Below are 23,543 nucleotides of genomic sequence, written 5' to 3'. Positions count from 1 at the left end.
AAATTGGACTTGACTTGACATGAGCACTGAATTTAACTGGCTGGTTGTCAAACTGATGAATGGCAAGTGGTTGGTTTAGTGTACATGTGGCTGTCCGCCTGGGAGGCTCGTGCACGTCAATCTGCCTACAAGTCAATTTGCAGGGTAAAATCTGCCCGGCTGCGTACACGCTCAGCTCATGGAAGTAGCTTTTTATATAGGGCGTTTTGTCTCCATCTATTGGTTGCTCAGTGAAACATCAAGAAAGTTTATCTACATTACAATGAAATTATGAATTTAATTAAACTATGTCTCTCACGATTTATTATTGTATATTGATTATATATAGGCTATTGATGACTATCTTTTTTTCCACTTGTCTACAGATAGGCCTAGATAGACAGACGTGCACAACACACACACAGCACGCACGCACGCACGCACACACACACACACACACACACACACACACACACACACAGAAGACAGCGAGAGAAAGGGAAAGAAGTAATTCTATCCTTTTCTATTTCTAGATCATACAAATTCTCTCACACAAAAAAGGACGCAGGCCTGTCAAATAGTATAGTTTTATTGTTTAATATTTTATTCGCATACAGTATAATCTCTCATTGGTTTCTATGTTGCTGAAATTTCTGGACTGAACATCCATCGTTTTTGTTGATATTGATCTTCCGATTGATCGGTTGGTTAGTGGGCTGGTTGGTTGAGCAAGGTCAGGGCAGCTGATTGGATGAGTGACCACCAGACAGATGTCCACTCACCCATCCTTTGCTCTGTGAACCTTGCAAACGGTGCATTAACAGTTATGTGCATATGGTGAATATTTATGTCCAGTCAGTGTATTGATCAGGGCTTTTCACGCTGTACAGTTTATCCCATTGACACGGAGATACTGTGTGAGAGGACCAGGAGGGGATTTGATTAAATTGGATTAATATTTTTTTGTTGTTTGCTTTTTGACATTAAACTGCAAAACCTAATAAAGGCCACACACTACTGGTAGATTTACCAGCACCGGGCTTCGATAGGCTACTGCTCTTCTTTAAATTCCAATGCAACCAAACAATGTCATCTAATGCGTTTGCTGTAAAAAATAAATGTAATCCGATGTATAATGTTAGATTAGACAGTAATTCATTTCAGAGGACAACTTAATACTTTATCATGTATCTTAACCCCAGTCCAAATGTTAAGCCCTATGCTAGATATGCTGAATCTGTCCATTCATATCTCCCCAATGTTGTTTGCTTGGTTGTAGGAGGTGTGCTTGTCCTCATCAAAATATAAAAATAGGTTTTTTCTTTTTAAAAGGTAGATATGGTTTCAGTGAGTTGTTCAGCATTTATCTATTGTTGCCCGGCTGGGGTGACAGTAAGCATAAATGGCACAGGAAAGGAGGACAGGAGGTAAGACACAGTGAGACAGGGGGTGGGGGGGTGGGTGGGGGGGAACTATGTTTCTGATCATTGAATGGGTTTCTGTAGGCCTGTAGAGGTAAGTTAATGCTTCTTTGTGAAAAACAGCAAGAGGGCTTTGACTTGATTCATCAACACTAGCCACAACTTGAGAATTGACAATAATAAACCCATGCCCAAACATCTCAAATGTTCTTCTTTTAATGAGCAACGCATCTTTATATCATACGTCAGTCAGCATTGAAGTGCATTGATTAAAAAGTAAGTGCAAGTACAGATTTTTGATGCATTCATTTTGACTAGAGGATTAAATTATTTGCAATGTCGCCCCAAAAATAGTCATTCTACAGGGGCACTCTGCAAAAGAAAACCGCTATAGTTGATGCTGTTTCTAACCTAAAAGATATATGCTTTTTTCCTCATTTCAAGCTTTATAAGTTATCTCTGAGTGACAGTGTGTAGGAGCAATTTTCTTCTGCCATCTGTTGTCAGTTCACTTCAGTCCATCAAACACAGCACTTTTTCCTCAATGTAACTGCCATGCTCCCTGACTGACAGGTTTCATGGTTTTTCAGTTCGCTTTGAGGAACACGGCATCTGAATCAAGCCAGCGGAAGCACAAAGTCTGTGAGAAGCACTATTTTAGTGCAATAGTTTCACACTTGGTAACCTTGCCACCTAAAACTGGCTACCTCTGCATAGAGATGGAGTAGAGTTCTTATCACAGCCCCATCGATAGGCCTTTTAGTTTTTACTGAGGGAAGCGCCATTATTTATGGTCATGTCACCAGAGCAAGGATAACAACATCTTTTGAGGTAATAAAAAACAAATAACAGCATGAAGTTATCCATTAAAATGCATTGTCCCCGGTGTCTTGGATTCTGTCATCAGAATTTGGATAATACTTATTGAAACCATAAGGCTTTACGATAAATGCAACTTGGCCATATGATGGCAAAAGTCTTCAGTGGAGGCGTTCCCCTTGGACTCTAGCTGCTCTCGGAGGAGGTCGGAGGTGCTGTGGAGGAGGACCTCCGCCGGGACACTGACTGTGAGCGCTCAGGGCTGTGTTTGTCGTAAGGCTGGAGCTGCACCTCCAGGAAGTCCCTGTGCTGCTGGCTGATGACCTGGCTGATGAGTCCCGGCAGAGCCTGCAAGTTACCCAGCAGAGTCTCCAGCTTGGTCTCCAAGAGGGCAATCCTCTTCTCCATGTCCTCCCCTCTCTCATTCAAGTCTGATATCATGTCATACATGATGTTCTGAGTCTGGAACAGGGGAGAGGAGACACACTCAGCGTCATCATTTACAAATTTGGGTTATTTTCGATGGAGGACTTAAGGATATGTATTCATTATTTAGATTATAGATAAAAAAACACACTGGCTGCTTCAATACTTCAATAGACGTGCAGATGAAAGTCGTCAGAACGTTCTGAGCTAGTGTTGAAAAGAAGAGGACAGTAAAGAGAAGAGTTGGTGAGTTTCCTTCACAATGATTTACTTTCTCAACACAATCTGTTCAGACTGCACACCTACTACAAATAACAGAAAATCAAAATGAATTCATATTAAAAGAACAGCCAATAGCATCTGTTTTTCATTTGACATAAAGATAATTTATCTCACCATCTAATACAAAATGGTATTAAGGACAGCGATCAATAAAGCAAAGAAAATGTCAGTTATGAACATGGCTGATTTTTTTCAAAGTCAGTTGAGTAGCTTAATCAACTTTCACACGTCACAGTAAATCTTATTATATTATCCACTTCGGTGGCTGCAATTTAACACCGACTGCCCCATTTTCCTCCACTGTTAGAGGAGCAGAGGTTGAAAGCAGTATAATCAATTCCGCCCTAAGGGAGGTCAGAGGCACATCAGGTAAAGTCATGACCTGAGTATATCAGTTGCTCTTACGTTAAATAGTAACAGCCTTGAGAAGCGGCATATTTTTCAGTTAAAGGAGGGCCTGGACTTGATAAGAAAGCTATTGAAGAAGTCGTGCTCTCATGCAGACTGAGGTACATGATGAGCCCTCTGACCTTGTTGAGACAGAAAAGGTACCTGCTGACATCGCATAATGCTTTTCCCTCTCTTGATGCATTAACCTTATAAACTTCTCAAAATACAGTTGCCGTCTGCCTGCTCTTTGATTCCCCAGGTTCAACCCTCTAAAAAATTCTCCCCAACACACCGCACAACATTGAGAAGTCTATGTCAGATTCGGATGGGGAGTGGGAGTGAGGCTGCTGCTGGTTGGTGAGGTTTTTATTCAGTAGAAGAGTAATCCCTGGCAGCCTGGGGGCCAAGCCATCCATCACTTACCTTGTCCTCTTCTGATTTGAAGCAGCAATAATGGGATAGGTTGTTTATGGGAATCACAGTGATCCACTGAGGGCTAAAGCAGCACTGACACCATTCAAACAGCAGCAGCTAGGGCGGTCAGGGGTTTCACTGTGCTGTGCTACTTACATAAGCACCAATCTAATCCTTGATTGCTTGAACTGTTAATATCTCCCAGTGTATACACCATATAGATATTACCAAGGCAATTAGCACATCATCTTAGCAGTTAATGTAATGGAAAAAAGACAGGATGCTGCCAAATATGACCTAAGAGTTAAATCTATGGCTATGACATCCTACAGACCTGTAATCCTTTATATCACTATATCAAGAAATTAATTGCAAACAGGCATCCAGCTGAACTAACTCAAGCCTGAGCCACATCTGCAAGCCATTAAGCGAAACAGGAACATATTAAATAGTGACAACATAACATATTGGAGCCCCCGGGGAGGTCTGAAGGTAGTAAACCATGAGGGAACACATATCATGAGCACAAGGTGAAAATGCTGGTGCAAGAGTATATGAGGACATTATTGATCCATTTCAACCGTATAGCAAAACCACACGCTGAAACTATCAAACCATTTCAAGGAGTAGAAAATGAGGGAGAGAGAAAGAGAGGAAGAGCAGCAGAGATTCCAAACAACAAATTGAGTGAGCAATTTTAAAGTGAATTCTTAGCATATATAATACAGCCTCACTGGCAAGAGTGAAGAGAAATGCTGAGGAAAGAACACATTCAACCAAACACTGTCATTCAGGCTACATTAAGCGAAAGACCGCACCTTATATTGCACCTTAACATAGATGTGAAATGCCAGAATCAAGGGGACGCATTGTGATCTGAGGAATTTCACATGGCTCTGCAGTGGCAATGCAGCTGCCAGTGATATTTTAGGCTCCATTATACGGCTTCATCTATCCAGTGGGAGCATAAAGAGATGATTAACGCTATGCTGCCCTCTTATGGCAAGAGACTCGCATGACAATGATTAAAGGGCCAGCCGAGTGGCTCTGGCTGCGAGCCATCTTATCCAATGTCACATCCCCACTCTCGCTGCTGTTTTACAGCATAAGGTGATTGGGCAATATTAACTAATACCTTTCATGGCATGCTGGCCTGAATCCAGTCTGAGTGTGGTGGACTCTTGAATGTCAAAGCTCTCTGCCTTTCTCTCCTCTCTTTCTCTGTCTCTACTTCTGGCTGAATCATCAGATCACAGTGTGTCTCCCTTCCCAGGTTACTCTGTTTCTGCTGTGTCAGGCTGGCGCGCTGCCTGGTCTTTCCCTAAGGTTTGTCAACTTCTGTTTAGTGCATCTGGAGACAAACATCAAAGAAAACATTAGGTGAAAAACAGCATTGGGTTTTTGCATACTAAAACGTTTTTCTCTCCCTCTGAAATTTTGAGGGAAACCTGTCCTGGAAAATGTGATTCACGCTGTAAAACAAAATGACGCTGTTATACCAAACCCAGCAGATCCAGATTTCAGGTTCAGTGCGGATACCCAGAATTATCACACATTGATTTTTGTATCACCATATGAAAAGCCTGTCTGTTTATTTGACACCTGTAGACTTTGATTATATTAGAAAACACAACTAATTCAGCGAGTGAACTAGCATGCATTTAATTCAATCACACAGATGAAAGAAAGTTTGCAGGATAGTTGTCTATTCTAATGTACAATGCAGCAGTACACTGTTATTAGTCTAGCTTACCTTAGCAAGGTCCACTAGTGAGTTTGCTTGGTCATTCAGCTTGCGTTGCTCCATTTTAACACTTCTCAATCTGAACACAAGACCATTCAGAACCCAATAAATAACGCTATCAGTATTTATCAATATATTTGTGCACACACAAGGCATACACATGGAGAACACTCCCAGGACATGCACAGGATGTGTGTAGAGAATGCAGGGATTGCAAGGGTCAGTCTGTTTGGTTGAGCTGCATGCAAAGTGGAAAGGAGATCACAGAGGGGGAGAGCCGCCATTGAGGAGAATGAGACCAGCCCTTCATCCTACTTGACCAAAACGTACAAAGCATCTAAAGGAACGAGGACAAACTGCACAGAATCGTATCATAGAACCTATGCAGTGTCAACAGTATTTTTCCTGGTTACTTGACATATGAGATTATAAAATGACAAAAATAAGTCCACTGTAGTGTATACACCATACAAATTCTTCTGTGGCCTAAACTAACATTTCTCTGTTTAACTTTATGAATTATTTAGTCAATCAAAAAGCCACAGATATCAAACACAAGTCTATCTAAACATAAAACACTTCTATTTAACCTTTTAGGCAGTAGGGGGCTGCACAGATGCGGATTTGTTTCCTTTTGAGACATCAAAATTTGAAAAACATTAAAATTTTATGACATCAAAATTGAGAAAAAATTTAAAGGTCTTCACGGTTCGCCACCTAAAGTAATCCTGTTAATGTTTGATGAGTGGAAAATAACGCAGTTGCCAGTAAAATCAAATCTTAAGTGACATTATTTGCCCACTGACATTTATTTGTGGGATAAAGAAACTTGTGATGTGGACCACATTAAATCAACCAAACATCCTATTTCTAAAGTCTGCACAAAATAACTTACCTAATCCATATACCAGGTTTAAATAATTCACATCTCCCATTTAATTAGGCTTCTAAAGCCAGTGTTTTCACTCACGCTCTCAGGGGGGTTGGAAACAGCAACTGTGCAGTATTGTGGAATCTGGACCACACTTGGGGTTTCAAGATATTAGGGTGCTTTTTTCCTGCAATCACCCACGCATGCTAAATTACACTGGAGACAATACGCAGGGCAAGCTGAAGGTGGCAAGGACATAACTCTGGTAGCCAGTTTTTTAGAATTTGATAAAAAAGTAAAAGCCCTCTATAACCAACTGAGACACTAATGCACTTTGAGTGAAAGGTGATCATTAGGTTGTGTGAATCTGAGGCAAACAAGTAGTGAGGATCAAGAAGGGATTATTAAGGGGCCCTTAGGGACTCTGCTAATTAGCCGAGATGCACCCATTCTCATGCAATGCAGGATCGTTTTTAGGTTTCCTGAAGACAGGCAGATGTGGAGCAAAAATGACAGGTTAGACCAACAGAGGGTGCCACAGGAGTCACTAAAGGAAACTACAGGCAAAGGAAGATGTTCTGACAGTCGAGGACCAAAATGCTTCATACAGAGCAGAGTCTAAAGACAAGTAGAGAACAGTATTGCAAAACAGCAGTCTTATTATTTAAGTAGCCTAATTGAGTGAAATGAAAGAAAAAAGAGGCAGGGCCTATCTAAAATGATGAAAGATAATAGATATTCGATGTTAAATGGCTTTGCAGTTGATGTAAGACCTGTTAGAATTCTGCATTTCACAGTTGGATGACCAATAGCTGTCAAATGTTGTTGAAGAACGGGGCAGTGTGAGGTCAGGATGGGGAAGTGCACTTGCCCTCTCTTTTATATTCTAAGTGTCCCTTTCCCTCTGTGAATCACTGATCCTGGGCAGCTCTCCTTTTCAATGGGCATGCTAAATCTGCTTTGCTATTCATCAGGGGAAAACAGCTACGCTAAGCTTTTCAATACTCCTTTGAATCTGTTAAGGCAATCTCAATAGTGCTGCGGCATATTTTTTTTCCCAAGTTGCTCTCTTTGTCATGACCCCTGTTTACCTCATTGTGGAAAGACTAATGTTAATTTTCCTTTAGCGTAATGGACAGGGTGAACATTGGGCCGCTTGTCTATTCCGACCCTGCTGTCCCCGACTACTGAGATTTGAGCTGAGCAGGGAGAGAGCCTCACACTGTCAGTCATAGTTTCAGCCTCTTGGCCACAATCAGGAGGCTCCCAGAGGCTTACCCTGACCTTCCCCTCAGGTCATGTTCCTGTTTCTCCCGTCCACTAAGCTCTCAACTAACAAGCACACACCGCCTGCCCTGTTCTCCGCTACGCTTCCCCCTTTCAACCTTGTGGACAGAAAGGGACAGCAGTCCCAAGGGGATTGTCAAACTGCGCTGAGGCACTTGTCATATTCTTGCCAAAACAGCTATCATGCCCTAAAACATATTGTAAGACATCTGGTTGCATACATGCAACATCATGCCTGTAAAATGCACCATCCAAATAAGCTATGGAGCGTTTCAACCCATAGCATACGGTATAGCTAACTCTGCATGAGCTTCTTGGTGCAGAAATGCATGACAGACATATGTCCTTGTGAATTATGCCAGCTGCCAGCTATATGATGACACTGGACCAGTGTCTTTGCTACTACGTCATCCAAGAGAGAAATGGAGGGAATGTGGCTGCAAATGTAGTAACAGGCGTAACAATGGTTCCACAAGCCGAAAGATGACCCTGAGCCCTGATCTGTATGAGCATGGCTGGTACGTGGTATAACATGACTTGAGAGATATATTGTATACTTGTGCTATTGCAGGTCTCTCTCCTGTAGAGCTCTAGTCGTCATCCTTCGGTACGTGAAAGCAGAGTTGATTGGAGTTTAATCAGTGGCTTTCTGATTAAAGATCAAATTTTCATCACATCCATGCAAAAATGGAAAGAAAAACACCCTCCATCACTGATAATTGAAATTCACTTAGGAAGCATCTATGGGAGTATTTACAATGTGCAGTATTGTGTCTACTCACTAATAAGGTGGGAAAGGTGTTTGTGCTAGTTGTTTAAAGTGTGCTGTTTGTTTGCAACACAAAGTGTTGGACAATGGATGGCAGAATGTAAAACTATTGTGCATTTTATCAAATTGGCATGCTACTGAGGTGGGAAAACTATTCTTATAAAGATCATTGTAGCAGATAAAATGAAATAATCTCGAGACATTATAATTGTGTCATGTGAAACAATTCAGTCACTGCAAACTACAACATTTGTGTGCTATGAATTTCACTTATCAAATGAGGGAGTGTAATTTTTAGTCACATTATTGGGTTCAAAGACAAGCTCTCGTTAGCATGCACACAACAGGTCTGTATCTACATGTGAGGCGAAGACTTACTTTCGAGCTCTATTGCATTGTGTCGACACAAACAGGAAAAAAAGGAAACATGAAGTAGACAAATGAATTATTACAACATCAGATAAACATATTCAGATGGCAAAATCTGTGTGCTCAGGTCTGGCTGCTGTAACCCTCATCTCTACGCTGTCGCCTCGCTTCTGAACAGCAGCAACAATTACTTACTTCTTCCTGTGACCAGTGTGTGACTTCGGTGTTTCCGGACTAATTCTAGAAGCCAGAGCTTTGCATGCTTTCCTAGTCTAATCCTCCCATTCCATTCCTGTCCTGGTTATCAGAAATACAGTAAGTCAAGCCAACCGTCCTGTTAATGCCAGTAGCAGCTGTCCCTAACACATCCACCACCAACACACGGTGCCTCAAAGCGGGGACTGCAAATGTTTTTCTCGTCCCACCTCACATCCAGTATTCTGGCCGATGAGGGTTTTCACACTGTGTTGATATTACAGTTGATCCAGCTTTGGCCAGAGGAAAGAGGCACGGCGATATCTGACTCGATGTTTATAATTGCCTCATGTCAGGTCAAGAACATCTGCCTGACCCTTCTCCGACCCTCCGCTCGGGAGATCCGCTCGCTGTTGGGCATGTTCGCTCATCTCAGCGCTATTTTGTGTATCACACTCTGCATCTGACTGGCTGACTTCTACGACAGGGGCTGCAGGCATCACTTAAAACACTCCAAAATGAGGCCTATAAACACACTCCCTCGTGAACGAAACAGAATCTGTACAAAAAAGAAGTGTGAAGTGCGGATGTGACACCATGCTGAGTAGTTGCCCTTGCACACAGAGCTGGAAGTGGCTTTTTTCCTACTGAATCTGGTTCTTTATAGATTTAGCTTTAGCTCCAAGGGATTTCCATTATTAGGCTGTCCTAGAGAACAGGAGGTGGACATGAAATGTTGTCATCACCGCCACAAATCGCCTGAATACAACAGCAAGGACGTAATGACTCGACAAAGCAACCATGACAAAAGACTATTAAACAGCAAAAATTTTGGATGCGGGTTGCAGCAGCAGACAATATTATTCTCTACCTTGTAATTACTGTAAACCTCTTAATGTCTTTAAAACAAACAATGCACGTTCAAAAGATTCATGAGCAAATCAAAGTTGCACACAGGAGACCACATAGACCCATATACATACATAAAACCACAGAAAACAAACAAACAAACAGGGAACATTTTTACTTGAGCATACTCTACATAATAAATAGATCAGAGTGTAAATCTTTACATCTATTTACTTATTTTAGCAAAGTACTGAGTGGATTGCCAGTTACTAAAAGAAGCCACACAATAGAGGTGCTTATATGTACTGTAAGTTGAAGAAAAACAAGAGGGAGGTGAAACTAAAATCGATACTGTTTTGGAGTTAGATAGCACTTGAGGGGTCCGTGGGGACCCACTAAAAGACTAGCTGACAGGTAAGAGTCTGACCAGCCAGTAGGAAAGTAGAAAGCCAGATGTGTCAGCCCTGAGGTCAGCCTGACATCTGACTCACAGCTAAAGTGCACAAAGACACACAAGAGTCAACCTGACAGCAAGAGGTGAGAGAGAGAGCGAGAGAGAGAGAGAGAGAGAGAGTGAGAGAGAGTGAGAGGGAGAGAGAGAGAGAGCGAGAGCGAGAGCGAGAGAGAGAGAGAGAGAGAGAGAGAGAGAGAGCAGTATCATACTGCTGTGAATCCTGTAACTTTTGAGAATAGTTCAAGAGAAGATGAGTTGTTCATGAATACTTCAGTTAAACTGAGGTGGAAGTGATCGACCATTTTCCAGGACAACTGTCATGGTTTATGTTTGCTCCGACGTTTTTCAATACTTACTGAGGCAAAAGGACATTTTACACAGATAAGATATACGAAATATGAAATCTGTCCCTGCCATATTGATAATTCTTTGACCTTTTAACAAGAAAATTATTACAGAACCTCTATTCAAATAGTATATCAACAGATGCATTTGTAAATTGTACATTATATAAATGAACTACCATTCCTTCTAATGCAGGATCAACAAAGAGTCAGGCCAGCTCATTATTTCACATTTGCAAATATACAGTTAGTCAGGTGAAACACGGATATAAGTACAGGATCCTTCAATATTATGAATACATACTTTTGCTACAGGTGTCAAACAATTCAGATTTCAGGTTTGCATTGCACTGGTGTGTCACGTGAACATGCTGCTGGACAAAAGGCATTAGACCGACACCATCACAGACGAGGTCAGGGTTAAGAGGGTGCTACCTACTGGTGAATGGCTTGGAGAAATTTCCTCTGGTGCTTCCTGACTCTGGCATGGTCCATCTTCCTCACCAGTTTGGTGTTCTTGTAGATGAGCCACGTCTCCCTGAGAACATTCGCAGCTGTGTTTTTCACCTAACGCACAAAACAAGGAAACATTTGGTCAAGAACGCAGATAGTAAAAGGTGAAACATCTGTCATGTCCTGATGTAAATATAATGAAATGTGGGGATTTTACTTACTCTTTTTGTTAGCTGGGTGTCCATCATAAAATTGTGGACATGTTTTTCAGCTTTGGTTAATTCCAGTTTCTTTGCCACCACAGCCACCACCAAGGCAGTGCAGCCAGCACCCTGAAAAATAACAGAAACATAAACAGCCAGGAATCTGAAATGTGGGTTTTCATCTGCTTGTCAAATATTCCTTCAGTATAGAAATATCAGTAAGAGTTATGTTAGTATGACAAGGCTTCCAGTCGGTTTCTGTAATCAATATTCTCCACATATGAAATCATCTGAAATCCAGTATGAGACACATTTACAAATATCGACAGGCATAGAAAAAAAATAAATTCTCTGAGGTATACATTCAGATAGATGACCAGGAGGCAGTAATTAGAATTCGACATTCACTAGAATTGTATCCACTTTTCTCACCATAATGCCAGTCAGGAGGCAGACTCCTTTCCCACAGTATGTGTTTGGGACCATATCCCCATATCCGATGGTTAGAAAAGTGATTGAGATCAACCACATGGCTCCTAGAAAGTTGCTGGTTATGTCCTGGTTGTCATGATATCTGGAATAAAAACACAATAGCTTGCCAAACCTACATGCACCTGAGAAATCAACCACCCATGCACTCCTCAACTTAAAAGACTGTAAACTAGATGATCTAATCAAATAGAACATAATATTAAATGTCTTGACATAATCACTACAGGGCTATAATTTGTTTTTGTACAAGCATGTGTAAATCATTCTATCCAGACACTCTGCACGCTACACAGAATGCATTAAGAGCTGTATATATATATATTATGCATGTTTATGCCGTATCTATGTTTCATGCAGAACAGCGCAGCATAGCGTGAGAAGGGCAGATCCAGGCACCTCTCGCAAGCTCTCACGGTCCACGCAGCGATGATCCACAGCGAGATGGTGAAGACCAGCAGCACGGTGCCGGGGCAGATGGTCATGAGGGTCTTCATCACGAAGCGCGTGTTAAAGTTGATCTTGTTGAGCGCGCCGATGCTGCGGGACGAGGCGTCCGTGAATAGCTTGCTGTGCAGCAGCATGACACGAGCGATGAGGTACAGCCGCAGGAACATGGGGATGGACAGGATGATGTCCACATCCGCATCCGTCTTGGACGGCGTGTAGGAGAAGGCCAGGCGTGCCGTCCAGGTGAAGGTGTAGTTCCCTGGGATGGGGTGGATGGCGCACACTAGGATCTCCAGGCAGATGAAGAAGATGCGCTCGTACGTCATGGCTATCCTCCAGTCATCCGCCGCATTGTCCACCATAAATAACTGAAAGGCAAAGGGTACAGTGAAGGGTAAATGGACGCTTACACTTACATAGCACGCTGCAATAAATCTTCCAACCCCTTAAAGTCACAAATGGCATTTAATTTCATTTCATTCATAGCCATTAGGCCTCAGTTAACACTTTTGGGTTCCATGACCATTTGTGTAACGTCATTAAGTGTTACATTAGGTGTCCAAAGATCATCGAACGGTTAAGTCTGCCCCTGCTGGCCTGGGATTGTTTCTCCCCTACTCTGTCTCGCTCTCTGCTTTCCCTCTCCCTGAATAAATAAGAAAAAAAAAAAAAATACACAAGATTTTTTTTAAGTGTTGCATTAGCAGCATGTGGCAAGCATTTTCAACTTCAAAGCATTATACTGATGAGAACATCTGCCACCTCCACATTAGCATACGTTCTTATTGCCTGGCCACAGCGACCAGAAGGTAGGCCTTTTCACCGGGGACTTCAGTGTGGATGGATTTCACAGCCTCTCATCACTCCACCCTGTCCTCTATCATACACCTTCATCACTTGGCCCTGCCACTTATGGTGCAGCCCCTTCCTCTTTTTCTTCCCCTCCCTCCCCCTCATCATTTTCAATCCAATCTAGAGCTATCTACCAGCCTGAGGATTCATTGCTCAGTGTATCCACCCTGAACTAATGGCCCAGCCCATGACCGCCATAGCCGACTCCGGCGTCATTCAGAGGGATCTCTGATCATGCTTATGGTCTGCAGATACACTATCTCAATCTGAATACCTGAGCTCCTTTTCCTCTCCTCTCCAACTTGTATATTCACCAGTGTGGATTGCAGATTAAATACTATCGAGCTATATTAGCTTCCACTGCATTTGTCAAAACATTCCTCTCTCTGACACGCCATACTGATATTCCTGCACAGCAGCTCCTGCTCTATCCACTCAATCACCTCAAGGTCCTCTGCCTGTGTACGGCCCGTCACAACTGGCAGTAGATATTTCACAAAATGTTGCTGTCAGCAAATACAAGGAGGTTTCTTGGTTGGCTATATCCACCATGACTGCAGGAGGGAAAAAAACTGCACCTGACGACATTTTGACTGAAACCACTCCATAATGCTTGGTACTTAATTGAGCAATGTCTAGTGATTTCTGGCCCTTTATTGACAATTATGAATGTATATTTTTGCTTCACTTTCAACATCTCTGGAAATAAGATTTTGTACTGCTCAGTTATCTTTAATTGGCCCTGTAAAGTAATGGGATTTAGATTCTCAATGACTTCTTTCCATCCCACACATAGCTGTCTGTATTAACTCAGGGAGAAGAATGAATGAGAAGAATTAAATATTCCTAGTTAAATTGTCTAAGACAGAAAAAGTCTGAAATATGCTGGATATGTTAATATATCAGTCAAAACACAGAACTTTTAATAATGCAGATAACGCTGTGAAAAAAAAATTGCACATTAATATATCAAGTCACACATTACGACTTGCTATCCTGCCAACTAGCCTCCATTTAGTTTAATTTGGAATTTCTCATTAGAGAGAAAAAAATGTCCCATTCCTGGAAGTGTAATGGGATCAATGACCTAAATTGTATATTTAGAGGTGATATATTAAACAAAACCTTCAATTGCTGAAATAGAAATATATTTTCCATATCAAAAGAAAGCTTTTATTCAACAAGTTAAACTAATGTACGCCTACAGCAAACTGCAACATAGTGCCACTCGCCTCATAGACATACATGACCGCTCCACATGCTACAGTTTCACAGGCACACTGACACTACAGCCACCCACATCGTGTTAACACACAAGATCATTGAACCTACAACAGCAAATACTACACGCTCATTATAGCTTGTTTCCAAAGCCAAGCAATTCTATGTCAGCTGTCAACACATCGCAGGAAAACACATGCTGTATCACCACAACAAACTGATACACATGTAAGCTACAACATTTGATATGAATAACTCATATCCCTGCACAAACGACAGTGCAGTACAACTGTTCCTACACAGCTGGTGCAGCTCATTCATTTATTTAACAGCTACAATGAAAGTTTTACCCAAAAACAGAACATTTAAATTTTCAGAGGTAGTTATTCATATCAAATGAGCGACACTGAGCTCCTCCAAGACACTGACATCTGTCAGAGATGTGTGTGTAACTCTAACCAGAGCTGTTCTTGTTAAGCTTTCCAAGGGAGTGTAATTTAGACATGGAAACACAAGCTGTGACTCCACTCTGTTACGGTTTCTTACTTACAGGATTAGGCTCTGAAAACAGGTAAAATATAACATCTATTGTTTGCACACAGCACAAGCCTTTAATTTTACATTTGAAACAACAACCCCACCTTGTCGCAAGCATTTACAAAGTTTGTTACCTCAAAACAATGTAATTAAACATTTAAACCCAGGTTACGTAAGGAAAGCCTACTTGGTGGGTAAAAGCAATTATGGTAATGGATGACCTGAAATACAATACTCAAGGGCTCTTTACCTCTGAGCATCAAATATTCCATGCGAGTGGCAGAACCACTTTTTATGACAGAGAGGTGGAGGAACCTACATCTGCAGTGGAAAAACCTCAAACTGTGTGTTCTGAATGAAGGGCCAACGTGTCTCATGACAGGCTTGGTGGTGATCCATGGCCCAATAAAGACGAAGCCACTGAGGGCTCAGTCCTAAAAACAGGGAGTTGATGACCCAGTAAACTTTTAAATCAGTTTCAGCTCATGTCCTGTAGGCCTTTTTGCCATTTTACCATATGTACCACACGCACACAAACAAACCAAGTTCCCCTATAAGAGCGTATGCCAATACATTTCATTTCCCACAAACCCCTGCAATGCACAATAGATCCGTGGAAATAGAGAGCCAAGATGACCATTTCTAAACGAGGCCAATCTCGCCACCAATGGCTGCTTTCAGATGGTTGGCTTGTTGTCTGTTGGACACAAGTACTGTTTAATCATTAAGAGTGCATTCCCCTTGCTCATCATGGGAAAGTTGCACTCGCGTCAGGGTGAGCCCCGTGTCACGGTGCTGACATTTTTCCCCAGACAACACAATTGAATATGTCCGGAGGTCATCCTATTACTCAGAGTCTCTGGCGTCCCATACTGTACAGGCTAGAGACACTCATGCACGATGCTAGCTGGGTTGGTTACTGGTTTCAGTATGCTCAATATAACTAATGGAGTCCAGCTCAATATTTAATCTGTGTAATGTGGAGATGGGAACATATATCTTGTCACTGAGAATGAAATCGCTCAATCTCATTAGTGAATTAGGTTGAGAGGTTCAGCCCAATTAGACATTAATGCAATGGTTTATTTATGATATCAAAGTGAGCCACTAAGAGGCCACTTTGCTGAGTAAATCTTAAGTTGTTGCGGATTCCATTTACTTTTGTATCTGAAATTAAATTTGGCATTTGCATCTTTTTTTTTTCCATTCAAGCCAAAGTAAAACCTATTCAAGCCAAAGCACATTTCCAAACAAATCTTTCGTCCTTTGGAGTGTCGTTGTCAATGTCAATAAAATAAAATCATCCGCATGTTTAAAATGACATAGAGTGCATGTAGTAGCAAATGTCATCAATTAATAATCATTAGGATTCTCAACTCGTTGGGAGGCTGGGTGTCTCTGCCCTTGAAAGCCTGTATGTTCAGTGAAAACATTGAGGTCACCAGCCAGTGGTGGTTATCTGACTCCAGTCTGGCGTCTCAGGTGGAGGACAGATTTCACTGTGAGAAATGCAGAGCATCTCCTGCAGTTACACCATATCTCTGACACATACACAGCACCCAGGGGCAGGCTGACAACTACGGCCAAGTCTGGGTGTGACAGGATTCATCTACACAGTTTTGTGTGGTTTTTCCATCGAATACTGCAACTATTGCATCTTATCTTTCCTGCAGGTTGTAAAATTGTAATATTGTGAGAGTGAGAAACATCAGCGCCGACTTTTATCGTAAAAGTACTCATCAAAGAACAGAACACCTCTCAAAGAATTGTGCATTTGTTTAGAAAACTCAGCAGAATTGTCATCACAAGGTACGACGACACAGCAATGGCCTTAACACAATTGCCCCTCGGCAAAGCATCTTTGATGTAAGAAGGAGAGAAAAGAAAACTTTCAAAATGTCACTCAAATGTCTGCCTGGGAATATGGTGAACTCATCAAACATCTGAAGCAGAGAGGGCAGCAACATGCTTACAGTATTCCTCCTGGCTCATATCAGCCTTTGACAATGACAAATCAAAGTCAGAGTGGAACCACAGCTTCTAAGCTCTCAATCTCCACTCGTGCCGTACAATAAGCCGCTTCCTGCCAGCACAGCAGACTAAACCAAACTAAAAACTCTAAAAACTCCTCTGACCGATCACTGGCTGTCAACAAAAGACATCACAGGGTCTAAATCAGGCCTATAATACTTCGAGGAGCGGTACAAAAAGTAAGCGCTCGACATTCATTTTGCTCAACGACATCAATATGTACAAAGGAGGATTACACATTGATATTATTGCTCCTAATTGTGGAAACAGGGAAATCTGGAGAGAGTTGCCAGAACATGGACATATGTTTCTGTTAAAGATGGAGAGAGATACAGATACAGTGGACTTGACACAGTAGGTCACCCGTCACTGCCGTCTTAACACTGGAGATGTATTGAAATGACAGTTAGTGTCCAAGATTTGTCCTTCGTCTGACCTGACCTAGGAAACTTTCCGTCACTCTGAGGGGAGAAACTTAGCGGAAGGAAACTGCTCCCTGCTATGCACCCTGTCATAATACCCCAAAAAATGAGAGGGCACAGTCTTCATTGTTGAGTTTGACAAGTAAATCAGTTTTAAGGGGCTAGAAATGTGGGGGAAATATTTCATCATCGTGACTTGTGCATCTACACTTGACAGGCATCTGTGAGTACACATGGATGTGCATGCATAATCTATTTCACTGCGGAAGCAAAATTGCCCGCACCGAAAAAAATGTAAAGTGCACTTTAGAAATAGCTTTACACAAATAACACAAACAATATACTGTAGATCCTCAACAAAAGTGAAGTGGAGGTCCCAAACCAGGGTAAAATATTAATGCAGCTTTCATGAACAAAGTTCAAATCTGGTGAAATTACTTTTAGACAATAATCCATTACTCCATAGTCTAGTATTTGCATTTTGGTGATTCATTTAAGTGTAACTGGAGTCAAATCGAAACTAGTCAATCAAAGAACACATTATATGCATGACAAAATTATAGAGTCAGAATTTAAACATATAACAAAAAGAGTATACATCTTGACTATGTTTATGAAAAAACATTTTTACATTTTGGATGACTTAAAATCTCAGACTAACTTGCATTTATGTTTACATGACATACATGTCCTCTGGGTGCTAAGTAGTTAGCTCAGAAATTAAACCTGCTATCTTTGAGATTTAATTTAAGCCTTTATTCAATCCTGGATCAACTTGAATACTTTATGACATTTGAATTGTTAGAGTCAAAGGCCAAATTGGACTTGAACATGTATCTCTGGGAGCTAATTTGACTAAGTACACCTTATTAAAAGCCATTTAGATTTAAGACTTGGCTTAATCCATGTCAAGTCAAATTTTTAGAACATGTTTTTAACGAACCAGATTTGGCACAAGTGCTTTACCGAGAAATAAAGGACATAAATACTAATAAAAACAAGATAGAAGAGAACAAACACAACGCAAACTTAAAAGATATGAGGCCAAAGCTTCTCTGTGTGTGTGAGTGTGTGTGATTAGATAGATAGATAGATAGATTGATACTATATTTAGTAATAGTTTTAATAGTATTTTGTGTGTGCGTGTGTGTGTGTGTGTGTATGTGTGTGCGTGTGTGTGTGTGTGCACGCGCGCAGGCACATATGTGAGTCTGCAGGAACCCAGAAATGACAGACTAGCAACAGCAGGAACTCAAAAGCCCCTTAGGCGGGGAAGGGAAGGAACGGCTGGTCTGGTGGAAGTTAAAGTAGACTATAAACTGGATTTAAATAATAAGATGATGCCAATTACCTGGATTTTGCAGGAAGTTTGTTCCACAGGGAGGGGCAAGGTCACTTAACACTTTATAAGTTAGAAGAAGGACTTTGTAATCAACATGTAATCAACATGTACATTTAGAAGGAACCAATACTTTCTGGTTCATGTGAGTATTCAGGCCTATAAGTTTCAAATAAATTGTATATTCATTATTGCGAACACAGGATATATGGAGAACAGTGCATTGCAGTTATCAGTTCTGGAACAAACAAAAGCACAAATAATCTCTTCTAGGTCAGTAAAGGAGGAAATGTCTTTATCTTGAAGATGCAGCTATCTAAGGAGAAATGCGTTTTGGATATTGCCTTGATGTGACTGTCAAAGGAGGAGTCTGCATCAAAGATAATGGCAAGATTTTAATGAAAAGTGAGTTCATGCTGTTTAATGCCTATAACAAGCATTTTGCAGTTTGCCTGTAATGAGGAAAAGAATGTTGCTTGACAACCGTTTTTTGCTGCGCAAAACAGACGACTCAAGGTTTGTTAGCTGTGTTATTTCAGCAGATTGCTTTGTAAAGTTGTGTATCGTCACCATGTTTTTGATTTGTTACAGTTACGATATAATTGTGCCCGTGTGGAATCTGAGCACCAAAAGAGACGAGGGCCAACGCGATCAAAGTGGCCCAAAGTATGTAGCAGAATTCACTGGTGAAGCAGTTCACTGGTTTATTATCAACAGGAACCACGACTGTGTAACTGGCCCATTTAATCTGAAGCCACAACTAATACATTGAAACAATCTGCTATAAAACACACTAAATGGAAAAATTTTTGCGTAGAAGAATGAACATGTGGAATATATTAAGAGTAACTAATTAATTCAATTGGTTAGTGTTAAGGTAAGTTTGTATAAGCAAGATGTGAAAAAGTGCATTTTATAAATTCAGTAATTTACACAGAAGTAGAATAAAAGATCTGGAGGCTGACAGAGGAAAGAATGAATATGATATTCTCTCATGCAAGCTCACACCACACATACTATTTCATAAACAGCTACTGAGGAAATGAAAATGCTTCTGTTGTGCATCAAAATATTGTAATGATCTTTGTCCGTTTCTATCATCCCTCAGAAGGAAAGGTTTACAATAACACATCTGAAGGGGGAGGCACGTTTTACTGCTGAGCTATTCCAATGACTGATGCTCCTCTGGGACTTCTAAGTACTAAATATAACAAAAAGGCTAATGAAGATGGTTAATGCAATTCGTGCTGAAAAAGATGAGGACCGAGTGCTCGATCCAAACATTCTATTTTTCACTTTTTACAAAAGAGGCCGATTCTACATCTTGAATCTTACCAAGACTTTATCCTGACGCGAATAAAAGGTAAAATGATAAGAGCAGATGCAAACAGCTTTCATGTCAATTTATATTGTATGCTGGCAAAACCTCTTCAATTTTTTTTATGGCTGGTTAAGCTCATCCACTGTAGTTGGCAATACCCGGAAATCACAATTTGAATTCAAATAAAAATCATTAGTAAGATTAAACTTGGCCTCGTTCATGGTTCAAGAAAATGCTTGAGCTGTATTTCTTTTCAACCAAATTTCCTTTTAAGTTGATTTCATTAAAAAAGAACAATCTAAAATGCATAAAAGACAACATATGTCCACCTTGCAAAAAGTGACGCCATTAATTTAGTGGCTCTATAACAGAGACACAAGTGCTGAATTGCAGGAAGAAAACAGTATAAGTAATGCAACAATGCTCTGATGCAAGGTCATAAACCTGAGATTTGTCCAAGTACTAGACCACATCGGGGAAGCTGACAGTCTACATCCATCTGCTAATTGTAAGGATTTCTTGAAATAAATCTTGTCAAAATGTATAATGAACTGTAGCTACATGTGGTTCAAAAGGTGACTTGGCCAATCTCTTACACCCAATAAAAAAGGTTTTTGCTGAACACCAAACCTCATTTATTACAGTGTTGTGGCCTTTTTGATGTTGGTGTATCCATAATGATGGCACAAACATAATACATAAAATTTTAGCATTAGACTAATGAAAAAGTAAAAAAAATAAAAAAATGAACTACAATGTGTCGCCATTTATGTCATAAATATTATTATTAAGTTGTAAAGTTATTTTAAAGCCTACCGCATGCACAAAAGTTTTCATGTCAGAGAAAGTATGTCCTGCCATAATTAGATTGAGAAAATTAGTGCAATTTAAAAAATACTTAACTTACTTTAATAGTTATTTGCTTTGGTTAAGTCGTTAAGTCAATAGAGCACATCACTTCCCAAACTGCAATTATTCATGAGAATTCTTTGCAAAACTTATTAGCTGCCACATCACTTCATGGAAGCCTACGGCATATTTTGACAGGTGTGTAGAAATACATCATAGAATACATCAAATAGAATAATTATAACATGTGATAAGACATTTGTTGGCTGTCATAACTGGACAGACCCTTCACCCAACATTAATAAAAAGAGGAACAAAAATATTCAAACATTACCTGTATCTCTCTTGCATGGTATATGATAATCAGCCCAAGGAGAATGATTGTAGAAAGGCTTATCAGGCATTTTAGAGCTAATGAATACAGGGACTCCTGGGAAAAGACACAACAACACTATAGCCACAAAACACAACATCATGAAATCAATCCATATTCTTCTGGTACATCAAATGTTACTTTTGTTAGAATCAAGATAAATACACATAATATTTCTGTTTCTTAGCATGCTTCCACAAATGCTGAAATGTGATATCCTCATACACAATGGGGTTCCCCTTCATGGTTGGACAACAGTGGGCCTTTTGGGCCTGCATGTGTCACTACATGGGACACTTTGCTACCATATACAGTATGCTGCATACTTTTACTACCTGTAATTCAAATGGAATGAATACTACTTACTGACTTGTTAAGAAACACTTTTAGGAGAAGTTGTGGTTAACACTTGCTCAGTCACATGCCACTAAATTAACCCTTATCTAGATGGGTCTGCACGGCACTGGATTGAGTTACGCACCTTTCCATAGGCTCCCCAAGAGAGTTCAGTCTCTATAACCATAACAACGATCCCAAACATCCCAAAGATCAAAGCATAGTCGCTGAGCCGCTTCCTTTTCTCAAACAAGGCCCTCCTGTGCCCAAGCTTTTCCCCAATGTTCTGGTTCTTCTTTTTACCCGATTTACTGCCACTGTGGCTACAACCGCCCCCTCCGTCTCCCGATGCGTAAGGCATCAGGGTGGTCGAATTATTCTCAGGCTTGGATACTAAGGTGTCCGACGCATCTGCGGTGGAGATGGGTTGTAAAGGCTGGGACTCGGAATCAAACTCGTGTAGGTTTCTGCGGGACGAGCTCAAGTTGCTCAGCGGCCGCATTACGCCGCCGTTGTATCTGCAGCTGCTCATGGCTATTTCATTGTAGGAGTTACTCTCTTTGTGGCTGCTGCCCAGGCTGCCCCGCTGCCGATCGTGGCACTGCTGATGGTGAGGATGATGATGTCTGGATGAACTACCATGACTAGAGGGCGTGAACTCACAGACGCTATACTGACAACCTTGCCGCGAAGACGTCTCGGATGGTGTCCTTAAAGTTCCGACAGTGGTCGGCGATGTCCCGCGGAAGACGAGGCTTTTTCTCGCATCACAGGTGCAGTTATTGCAGGTGCAGCATTGGTCGTGCTGCTGCTTGCCGAGCCGATCCTCTCGCCCGCAGTAGTGCTGGTACTTACAGTGCTGGAACTGCTGCTCTTGAAAGAAATCGTTCTGCAACTGCAATGGGGTTTCCATGTCAGTGCTGCTGTTTAAAGCAGCAGTCGGGTACCACAGAGCACCCACCGAAGGGCGTTATGGTAGTTACGGGAGGACAGATACGTTGCATGAATAGACCCATTTCGGCTCCGGTAGATATGCGAGAGGCGCCTGCGATTGGGCAGCGGGGACCAAAACAACTGGCTTGACGTCATGAAAAGGTTGCAACCACAGGGTTTGAAGCCCAGCCTTCCTCGGCAAAGAAGCAAAGAAAACACAAAATGATATACCTTGTCTTTTTTTGGAGAACTACTTCACTTATATACACCTTTGCCATGAATGAAAACTTTTCTCACTAGGCCTAAGTATCCCAAAAAAACAACAACAACAAAAAAACAACACACAGCCTAACCTGTCATTGAGCTTTTTGAAGCTGGGCCATATGGTCTATGCATTAACAGACAACAGACATGTAAATAAGAGAAGAAAAAAATATGGAAGAAGATTATTTTCTTTTTTTTTTACTATCAAAAAGTCACTTGTGCCATTTTCAGTCATTTCACCAGTTCATTTGAGCATTGTGAGATAGATATTGCCCATTTCCACATATGTAATTAAGGTTTTGAACAGAACACCCATCAGATAGGCCTATTCATAAATTCCTGACTGGTTTCCTTTTATTGATTGCATGCGAAACACACGTAGCTCTCTGTCATTACTGATTTACAAGATGCTGATTTCATTCAGCGCTCCTGTGCCTTCATGGCAACATTCATTGGTCACTGACCATGTGACTGGGCCTATAGCACCTATATGGTCAGGGCTCGTGTCTGCAGCCGCAGATTGATGTGATCGCTGGTGGCTGTGTTATTAATGGAGTAGAAGAGTTATATCACCCCGAGGAAATACAGCCAACTTCTCGAAATTGAGCATCTGGGGAGGCATAAACCAAAGCAGAACCCAATCATCCACACGTCTTGGTGCTGCAGCTGCAACAAATTTAGCCTTAGAGCTGTTAGGCTATATTGCTGTGTTATTGCATTTGTAGTGGTATTTTAATCAGAGCTCACAGTTTTCTCATAAGAGTGTCTTTGTTTCAATTGCATTGCAGTCGTAAAGTTGACTCTCTTTTGCTCATTTTACTATTTGAGATCTTAACCCGTCTGTAAAGTTGGGAAGG

General features: G+C 41.1%; 1 protein-coding gene across 1 annotated transcript; it reads right to left on the bottom strand.

Annotated features, from left to right (window-relative positions):
- Nucleotides 1-2,405: 2,405 nt before the first annotated feature.
- kcnn2 (potassium calcium-activated channel subfamily N member 2) lies at nucleotides 2,406-22,402 on the bottom strand. Its single transcript, XM_071913517.2, has 8 exons — nucleotides 21,635-22,402; nucleotides 21,115-21,210; nucleotides 12,158-12,576; nucleotides 11,702-11,843; nucleotides 11,288-11,398; nucleotides 11,053-11,180; nucleotides 5,485-5,554; nucleotides 2,406-2,681 (listed from the first exon to the last, which is right to left on the bottom strand). Exons 1-8 carry the CDS (start codon nucleotides 22,400-22,402, stop codon nucleotides 2,406-2,408), a joined length of 2,010 nt encoding a protein of 669 aa, XP_071769618.2.
- Between the last annotated feature and the right edge of the window lie 1,141 nt (nucleotides 22,403-23,543).

The sequence above is a fragment of the Centroberyx gerrardi genome, chromosome 2 (genome assembly GCF_048128805.1).
Source record: "Centroberyx gerrardi isolate f3 chromosome 2, fCenGer3.hap1.cur.20231027, whole genome shotgun sequence".
Taxonomy (NCBI): Eukaryota; Metazoa; Chordata; class Actinopteri; order Beryciformes; family Berycidae; genus Centroberyx; species Centroberyx gerrardi.
The sequence above is the reverse complement of the archived record's forward strand: the minus strand, read 5'-3'. Positions and strand labels throughout refer to the sequence as shown.